Source organism: Gadus morhua, chromosome 1 (assembly GCF_902167405.1).
Source record: "Gadus morhua chromosome 1, gadMor3.0, whole genome shotgun sequence".
Lineage (NCBI taxonomy): Eukaryota > Metazoa > Chordata > Actinopteri > Gadiformes > Gadidae > Gadus > Gadus morhua.
The window spans coordinates 8,967,178-8,976,870 of record NC_044048.1 but is presented as its reverse complement, the minus strand read 5'-3'; the positions used below and the strand labels follow the sequence as shown (position 1 = coordinate 8,976,870).

Sequence of the window (9,693 nt, the reverse complement as noted above, 5' to 3'; positions counted from 1 at the left end):
GGGAACATGTCCCTTTACCGGGGAAAAATGTAATTTAGGCCCTGTAAGGCCTAATTGGCCCTGCACTAACCAACCAATAAAACAGCAATGAAACACCTACAAACCAACACCAAAGTATCAAACCGTTCCACCGGGAGCATTTATTAACCTCCGGCCCGAGGTCGTGGCGGCGGTCTACTATATACACGGGATGCCACGCTCGCTGGCGTGGGCGACGCCTACTTGAGGATCCCGGCCAGCCTCTCAGTGTAGTAGTTGTAGTTGTCCTGGCAGTCCTCCCACGGCGCGAAGCTCTCCTCCTCCCTCTCCACGTACGTCTCCCACACGTGCTGGAAGTCGGCGGGCTTCATCATCCTCAGCTTGCAGCCGGCGCCGGCCAGAGCCTTCAGGCCCTCGCAGGTCTCGGGCTCCTCCCACTGGAAGAGGCGGGAGCATAGGAGGGTGAGGCGCACCGTCTGCCGCTGGCGCAGCACGCTCGTCACCTTGGCGACGCAGGCCGTGCACGGGCTGGACGACACGTACCACGTGATGTCGTAGCCCTGTGAGGCGTTATTTTTAGGGAGCACCTGGGAGGTGTGGGAGGATGGAGGGGGGAGGGGAGAGGACGGAGGGGGAGGTTGGGTGAGTTTGTGGAAAAACAAGAAGAAATGGTATCATTACTGATCGTCGGTGGTCAAAAATGCACGTCATATGCGTGTGTCATGGTAATTCACACGCACACGCGCGCACGCACACAAACACGCACGCACACAATCACAGATACGCACACACACACACAGTGTCGAGCACAGGTCGTTGCTGGAGCTGCACTGACCTGATCGAAGAAGGCTTCCTCGGCGTGCGCGGTGGCGTGCTCGTCCTCCATGTAGCCCATGAGGGGGTCCGCGTCGGCCCCCGGCACGTCCACCCGGAAACACAGCAGGGTCTTGTTCCGGCCCGACGAGTACTCCACATTCCTGAACTGGAACCTGAAGTAGAACGGGCTCATCTGTTGCCTGAGTCGGGGAGGAGAGAAGGGTCGAAGTGAGAGAGAGGGAGAGACCTTTAAGCACTCCTGACGTTCGTAAATGTGTTGCCAGTTTTTGGGATCATCTTGCTCCGACCATTTCGGAAAATACTTTAAAACTCCAGTTTGTTAGACAATAGCTTGGCTGGAGTTCAAATAAATGAATGACCATCTGCGAGGGGACACCTACCCGTTTATTTCAATGAATAAATAGGAGCCCATTTAAACATTCTAACTTTCTGAAATGTTCCCAAATTAAATGCTGAATGATTTGTTATGGACTGGGCTCTGGAAAAAGAAAAGCAGGCTAAGTCACACTTAGCCTGCTCTTGATACAACTTTGCCATATACCGTAGGGTCAATTTCCTAGCTAGCCAGTTGCGATTCCACAAATAGATCACACAGTTCATCTCTCATAGCTCGGGCTACACAGACATAACAAACAGGCCTTTGAAAAACAGCACAGGGAAAAGGGCTTCGGTGAGCTCTGTGACTCATATTGCTATTTCTGCAGTATTACAAATGACGGCAGGTGCAAGTAATTAGCATCTCCCATTACTGATACTGTTTATATTCCATAACAACATGACTCATAAACGACAGATAAGTCCACCGCATCTCTGAAGCACACTGATCAAAAGAGGAACCAACATTTAAAAGAGGTGAGAAAGCCATGACAACAGCAACAGAGAAGAGACAGTCAGAGCAGGGCAGAGGAAGGTGGGGTTCTGCCGGACCCCGGCTGACGTCTACTCACCCGGTGACGATCTCAAACGGCGGCAGCTCAATGGGCTGGAAGTCGCCATTGTCTCCTGGGTCTTTGGCCTCAGCTCCCCCCACTGCCTCTCCATCTCCAGCCTTCTCCTTCTCCTTCTCCTCCAGCCCTCCTTCCTCCACCTTGGCCGGCTGTTTGGGGCTCTTCTCAGTCTTCTTGGCCGGTTTCTCCTGTGACTTCTTCACAGCCTTCTCCTTGGTCTTGTCTTTCTCCTTCTCTTCTAGCGGTTTGCTGGTCGTCTTCTCCTTCTTCTTGACGCTGGAGCGTCCTGTGTTCCTGTCGGCCATGCTGCCTCTGTTCCTGACTGGCTACTATGAGTCTGGGAGAGAAAGACAGGGAGAGGGGGGAATAGAGTGTCTAAAGAAGACTGATAACATGAGTGGACGGACCAAAATAGATGCTATTGTATGCCGTGCTGGGTGTTTGTCCACCGGGCCAGGCCAATGGTAGTCGGATCAGTAATCCCACCAACCCCCCACAAACCATTTTCCATTCCCTGACCGTTACCAGGGCCAACTAACACAACCCCGGTTTGTGTGATTGTCTTTTTGTGTAATGCTGTGAGTTCAAGATGAGGACACATTTTCTGCCAAAACTACAAATGAGATTGTTGAACATTTCATGTCTCAAATACACTGTGCGTCCCCCCGGGGCGCTGGGACTGTCAACAAGCCAACAACAGGCAGGTTATAAATAAAAGTGGTTGGCTGTCTGTTCCCAATGTGTACGGGTAACCAGGCTCTGACCGCTACTGGGACTCTGTAAGCTGCTGGGCTCCAGAGACCCAGCCAGGCCCGTTTAAAGGACATTCCTGGAATGGAGGAGCGGGGTTTATTTTTCTGTTTAATTGCAGTCCGTATTTCTCTTTGTGCAAGGTACTGTGTCGTCTTCTACTGCACATGGGTCCAAGAACAATCCATCTCTAACAAATCACCCCACATCAATATGGTTTTATGCTCAGGCCAGTCGGTGGGGGAAGGGATTGTTTGTGTGTGTGTGTGTGTGTGTGTGTGTGTTTGTGTCCGTTTGTGTGTGTGTCTGAGTCTGTGTGCAAAGTGGCTTTTCTGCACTGCAGATGTAATAACTTGAGGCACCGGGGGAGAGTGGGAGGGAGGGGGCAGTTCAATTACAATGTCCTCCCCTCCCTCCCTCCCTTAGTCTCATTCTCTGCCAAGTAATTCATTTTAGAGGCAATTACCAATAGGACCAGGGCCCAGGCTGCTGGGCTAACTGAAATGGATGAGCTGTCACGGCAGGGAGAGAGAGAGAGAGAGAGAGAGAGAGAGAGAGAGAGAGAGAGAGAGAGAGAGAGAGAGAGAGAGAGAGAGAGAGAGAGAGAGAGAGAGAGAGAGAGAGAGAGAGAGAGAGAGAGAGAGAGAGAGAGAGAGAGAGAGAGAGAGAGAGAGAGAGAGAGACACACACACAAACAACACAGTTACAGTTGAGAGACATTGTTTAGAGGACACACAAGATAAAAGACTGTGACACAATCCCAGAGATATCTCGGGCGAGCTCCTCTGACTCGAGGGGCATTCTGTGGTGATAATCGGTGAGATTAGGCCTGTCGGCGTTAATTATGATCCATGGAGATAATCGCATTGAATATCGAGCAGAATTAGCAGCTCCATCTCTGGAGAGGGGAAATGAGAATGTCACGCTTGCCACGATAGTTGATCTGGAAACTAACCAGACGAAGCTGGGAGTGGGGCAGGCTGGGGGAGGGGGTAGTACTGTTACCACTGGTAACATAGATGGAATCATCACAACAGATGTTTTGCCCATAGCACTTAGCATCAGCCAATGGGACTGGGGATGGATGTATGTTGGGGCGGGACGGGAGGATGTATCACCTTCTACAGCATCCTCCGTAGGTTAGGGAAGGAATCCACTTTCAATTCCATTTTGTATGTAATGCTGATTTCCTCTCAATGAAGCCACTCAGGTGTCCAGGTTCTGAGGGGAAGCACCATGCCGTCTGCGGTAAAGGACAATGTCAGATGGCACCACGGCTGATGATTACTGAATCCAACTCAAGTGGAGCGGACTGACCTACAGTCCCCCAGCTACTGGCCTGGGCCCAGTAGCAAAAGCTTCAGGAAAAAATAAGAGAAACACAATGTCCGAAAGGATAACGATTTCTCTCCCAGAATCCTGCCCAGCACAGCGATTGCCTAATTTTACTGTAACAAAGGAGATATAAGCCTCTGGCACACACACACACACACACACACACACACACACACACACACACACACACACACACACACACACACACACACACACACACACACACACACACACACACACACACACACACACACACACACACACACACCTTGCGTTAGGTAACAGGATGGAGGGTCCAGCCCTCCTTTCTGGTGTTTTGATGGCACATCATTTGTTCTTTAAAAGTGAGTTAATTTTAAGAACAGAGGAGGAAACCGTCCTCTGTACAGAACAGTCATTGACTCCCACGCTTTAAAACAATGTGGGATGATCAAGCACCGGCAGGCGAGGAAATAATTGCATACATTTCAATTGTATATAGAGCCTAGAACCAGACAGAACACTTGGTTTCCTTCAGCTTCTCCCCCTCTACAGGAACACGAAGCACAGAGAGTTTCATAGCATTTAAAAGGGATTTATTACGATGTCCTTGGAAGGTAAAGCAGATACACAGAGAGAGGGTGGGCCTGATGTCATGATGGCTATTGTTGGACATCTTCCATCCCTCAAAGCCACCAGTCACCCTGGAGGGCTCCGAGGCTCTGATGTAGATAAACTGCATTATATGCATCGAAACGACCGTTTCGTTATTATCTGCATTCTCTGTATGGCATACAGGCTCAAGCTTTGTTTGTGAAGGAGAGGGTGACAGAGGGGTATTAGCAGGCTTGTGTTTGTATCTGGAGACTGTGTTCAGTCGCTGATGTCAAAGTAAATGCTTTACTATTGATTAATGTCTTGTCTCCTTCATCCGCAGCATGTAGTGGGGTATAGTCGATATGCAGGCTACATAGTCAAAAGACCAGACAACAGCATACCTGTTTAACAAAGCCTATGGATGACCTCACTCAACAATGGAAACAGATGCGTCCATGCTCACTGTTTGCTTCAATCCACTGATATATAGATAACTGAGTATTGTGGCATTGTCCTAGTGTATGTTGGATGTCCCAAGTGCAGTGGAAAACCAGTTAGTATCCTCAGAGTAGGTTCAGGTTCGCAACACGAGAAAATAGTGTCACACAGTGCAAGTCTAAGTCCATAACAATCTGTAATTTGCTTTGAGGTAGATGAGCGTCTCCAAGTGTTTCGGTAGCACACAACCCCTCTCCAGCTGTAGATTTTGCCTGGCAGTGGTGAAAATGCTGGACACTACAGTGCTACTGGCCGGTATGGTGAAGGTCCTCTTGGCCACTTGGGCCAACAGGGGAAAGTCGATGGCCTTCCGTCTCCAGTAGTGCAAGGGGTCCTCGTCGGTGGGCTCCTCGCGCAGGTAGCCCGCCAGCTCCTGCTCCAGGCTCTTGGCCTGCATGGTGGGTCTCTGCTTGATGAAGGAGAACAGCTTGCACGGCCGCGACAGCGAGGAGATGGGCGACGAAGCCGGGGAGGACCTGGGCGCCTGGGAGTGGATCTCCGTGGCGGCGGGGGGGTGGACGGACAGGGAGGGCGGGGCATGCTTGCTCAGCTCCTCCAGGAGGACCTGCCTGTGCCAGTCCGGGTTGCTGCTCCAGGTGAGCTTGAACTGGGGGTCCAGCGTGGTGACGCTGATGTAGAGGGGATCCTCCAGGATGGGGGCGAGGCGCCGCTCCACGGCCTGCGCCAAGCCCGCCAGGAGAGAGGGGCAGTGGGGGGTGGAGGTCTCGGAGAGGTGCTTGCGCAGGCCCAGGACGCAGGGCAGGGCCAGGCTGATGGAGACGTGTCGGTCCGTCGGCCTGTCCCAGTGGATCATGTCCCAGGCCTCGGTGAAGGGCTCCAACGTGTCGATGAGCTCCCTCAGCTGGGCCCTCTCCTCGTCGCACAGCGCCAGCTCCCCGCGCCCGCTCAGCTCCTCCAGGAACTCCACCGAGTCCAGCAGCTGACGGAGGACCTGTAGGCGGTTTGAACACAGTCATGTGTCAACGGAGTATGAAGTTGAGGACCGCGAGTTGAGGACGGTGTGTGTGAATCACAGTGTTTGGTTGTGGCAGCTACATGGACGGGCTTGAAGGACGATGGCTACTCTTTCATCCCAACCACGTTTTTGACAGAGGTTGGACGTTGGATGACATTGGACTTAGCCAGAAAATCAACAAATATTAATTTTTCTAATTCAATTTGAATGCTCCTTCCTTATTCCTTGGATTGTAAGAATTGAACATTGACAAACACCGGAGTAAAGGGTGAGACTCTGACACTGTAACCCTAATCCACAGTCCATTACCAACATCAACGAAACAGAACCACACACCTTAAGCTGAGACGCCCAGTCCTTGATATCGGGCAGGAAGCTGCCCGGTTTCCCGGACACGCCCCCTGGCCCGTCCAGCACCTGCCTGAGTTTCTCCGGCGGCACGGCGGAGGTGATGTAGTTGTAGAAGCAGGCGGCCTTGGCCAGGGCGGAGCGCAGCTGGGGGCAGGAGTGCAGCCCCTCCCCCACGCAGCGGTCCAGCGAGTCGGAGAAGCAGTCCACCCGGGACGCCCCCAGGCCCTGCTCCCCCTCCCCGTCCTCCCGTCCCTCGCCGTGCCCGTTCCTGCCGCCCGACTCCCCCGGGTCGTCGTCGCCACCGCCGGGCGCCGCGTCGTCCGCCTCCTGCTCCAGCCCGCCGATGCCGCCGCCGGCGATGTTAAACCCGGGAAGGCAGGAGGTCCTGGCTGGGGGCGTTAGGGCGGGAAAGGGTTCGGCCACCACGCGGAACGCCTTACCGGACACCCCGTGCGCGTGACACACCTCCTCGAATTCAGCCAGCACGTGACCGCCCCCAGACCCCGTCCTGCCGAGGGGAAGGCACGCCAGAAGGGCTGATCGCATCTGCCATTCACAGGTGAGGAAGTGGCAGGTGACCCCCAGGTACCTACAAGGAGATAACCATCGACTCATCAGTGGGGGCCAAACGGAGGCGTGACCATTTGAAAATTAAAATGCAAAAGCCATTTCACTTTCAATGACTCTTGCTCTCTCATACTGCTTAATGGTAATAATATTCAAATGTTAATTCCAATGGGTATATGGTAAAAGATTTACGGTAAAGCCAGATGGGCGGCACCGAAGCTCCCAGGTTTGTTTAAAGGAAGACTTTGGTATTCTTCATTCTTCTCTATATCCAGATTATTTGGGGTTTAGGGGAATCCTTTTTTGATTGGACCAGTATTAAGCAAGAACACTGCAGCCATATTCCACGAAAAAAAAGGGATGCGATGTTATGCTTTGGGGCACTTACACCCATCATGTAGGTCCACTCCCGGTGCTTGTTCTGACACTGACGGGCTCCGATTATATTTGCACAATGAATTGCCAATTGAAGAAAATGCTTTTTTCCATTTCAATAAAGACACCACAAAAACATTGCAATATGGCATGTAATCAATTGAGCTTTCATTTCAATTTGTTATAAATTATAATTACGGAAGGATCCCTACTGAGAAATACAGTTTTTGAACATTGTCAAATGGCTTAAATTAAGTTATACTATTTATGGTGCATTTTAATTCAAAAAATGTAAATAACATTTGAATATTGCGGAGTTGGTCTTTAAAAATGAAATTCAAATTTGTTAGTTTCCTATTTTCTAATTTTCAGCGAACGTCTATGAAATGTATCTGAAAATGACAATTGAAATGGAACATTCTATTGAAATTTCCGTTGTGACTTCAGTCTTTGAATATGCATGCATTTTCATTAAATGTTTTCCCATGCTAGTAGTAAAAATCTAAAGGCTATTGTGGAGGGCATAATGTTTAAACTGAGTCTGCCATCTGTTAACATGTTAAGAATGAGCAGCAGGTAAAATCTGTGTTCGATGGCTATACTGCAAAGCATCCAGTGTAGAGTATCTCCTCCCGGTATTACTGAAGTGTCTCTAGATATCTGGTGTACCCGATGGACGGTAGACGTGAACAGCCCCTCACCCTGACTTCCCACCAGAGAGGCTGCTCCAGAGGTCCAGGCTCAGGCTCAGGGCCAGCGCCGAGGCCAGGGCTTGTCGCGTGGCCAGCTGGGCCTGGTAGGCGTAGGCAGGCAGCAGCTGGTTCTGGAAGTACTGCCGGGGCTCAGGGGTGTAGCGCGGCTCCAGCAGCTGCAGGAGCTCCCTGAAACCCGGGTTCTCCACCGTGTACGCTGGCTGCAGGTCACGCACCATCATCTTAGCGATGGCCTCCGAGATGAGCACCTCATGGGGGGGGGAAATAAACAAGATAAAAGGGGGCTCCGGTTCCTTACAGTGCTGTATGTGTGCTACATGAAACATAGTGGTTCCTGTGGTGGTAAACACACACCTGGCGTGGATCATGTCTGTCGAACTTGGACACCCCTCCACCTCCCCCTCCACCTGCTCCCTCTAAGGTCCCTACTCCTCCGACTATCGGCGCTCCGCCTCCTCCAGTGCTGGCAGGGTGGCTGTAGCGAGGGGTCCCACCGTTGGCATTGAAGCTGTGCAGCGACCCAGAGGAGTAAGCCTCCCTCTTCATGTCTTTCCTTTTGACAAACTCATCATACATAGCCTGGTGCTTGCGCTGAGAGAGAGAGAGAGAGAGAGAGAGAGAGAGAGAGAGAGAGAGAGAGAGAGAGAGATTGTGTTGGGAACAATGTAAAGATGGAATGTGAAAAAAACCGTCTCAAATAATAAAATATAGATAGATGACACTTCAGTTCGGCAACTTCTTTATATATTCCATGAAGTATGGAGAAATGGGGGTATCATTACAATGCATTGCGTGTTTACTTACGCATCGATGCTTAACGACAGGACATGGCCCTGCATATGTCTAATAGAACATTGGGGTTGTCTTTCAAGTTATGGGATGGAGGGATTTAGTATCATTACCTTGAGATGCGTTACGAAGTTGGACGTGACACTTCGCTTCGCCTGAATTCTCGTGCCACAAGCCTTGCAGTTGGACTCGATCTTGCCATTTTCGCCTTCGAAGACTATATTAAAGTAATCCAAAATTGATACCTTTGACACTGACGCCATTGGAGCGTTATCTTAGTGGTCACGGGTAAAAAAAAAAAGATAACTTGATCGCATGGAGAATCCAGACTCTGCAAATACGAGTCTCTAACCCAGAGCTAAAGGCGACCCGTTTTCCTCTCCCATTAATCGCACATCAAAAAAAAATTAACAGCCCGTTGGGTGCACAAAAGAAAATGTAATTCCAAGCAGGAGTTGCGTCGCATTCGTGCCTACTATCGGACGGAATGGCCCTAGCTCCTGCAGACAATGACAAAACATTGATGAAAAACAACGTTGGCTGCATTCCACGTCTCGGATCATCGCGTCTCTCGCACAATCGGACGCATCCGAGACGGAGGCTGAGCGGTGATGGGCTTCATGGAGGCGGACGGAACAGACTATCTGTAATAATTGGACCAGGAAGTAGGCTACACACACAATAAACGGGAGTTTGGCTTCCTATCGTTTCGACAGTTCCCGGCCATGTTCGGCTCTGGTCCATCGCAGCCGAACAGCTGCTTAGGGGAGAGCTGCTCTGGCGCTCCATCTTTTTATTATGGCACTTATTAAATGATAAATATGTTAATAAATATGGAGATCATGGTAATATTCTGCACCTGGTGTCGGCGTTGATTAAAAATATAGGTTGAATATGTTGCTCACCAATAGAATCATGAATAGGATATCATATTAAGTTATTACTTATTGTAAAATACATTGTTACTTTAACTACAAATACATACATTCATAACTAATAC

The 9,693-nt window shown here is 50.5% G+C and overlaps 2 protein-coding genes across 3 annotated transcripts; both read right to left on the bottom strand.

Moving 5' to 3' along the window:
• Nucleotides 1-112: 112 nt before the first annotated feature.
• On the bottom strand, nt 113-2,176 carry apobec2b (apolipoprotein B mRNA editing enzyme, catalytic polypeptide-like 2b). 2 transcript variants are annotated; one of them, XM_030345529.1, is made up of 3 exons: nt 1,764-2,176; nt 815-995; nt 113-416 (listed from the first exon to the last, which is right to left on the bottom strand). In XM_030345529.1, exons 1-3 carry the CDS (start codon nt 2,066-2,068, stop codon nt 219-221), a joined length of 684 nt encoding a protein of 227 aa, XP_030201389.1. In that variant the 5' UTR covers nt 2,069-2,176; the 3' UTR covers nt 113-218. The 2 variants fall into 2 exon arrangements, with proteins under 2 accessions (XP_030201389.1, XP_030201309.1); XM_030345449.1 differs by having other exon boundaries at nt 113-566; nt 1,764-2,170.
• A 2,230-nt stretch (nt 2,177-4,406) lies between these two features.
• Nucleotides 4,407-9,463, bottom strand: si:dkey-109j17.5 (uncharacterized). The gene is made up of 5 exons (XM_030345327.1): nt 8,807-9,463; nt 8,259-8,495; nt 7,893-8,152; nt 6,235-6,838; nt 4,407-5,874 (listed from the first exon to the last, which is right to left on the bottom strand). The coding sequence occupies exons 1-5, from the start codon at nt 8,954-8,956 to the stop codon at nt 5,041-5,043; spliced, it is 2,085 nt and encodes a 694-aa protein (XP_030201187.1). The 5' UTR covers nt 8,957-9,463; the 3' UTR covers nt 4,407-5,040.
• Nucleotides 9,464-9,693: the final 230 nt, after the last annotated feature.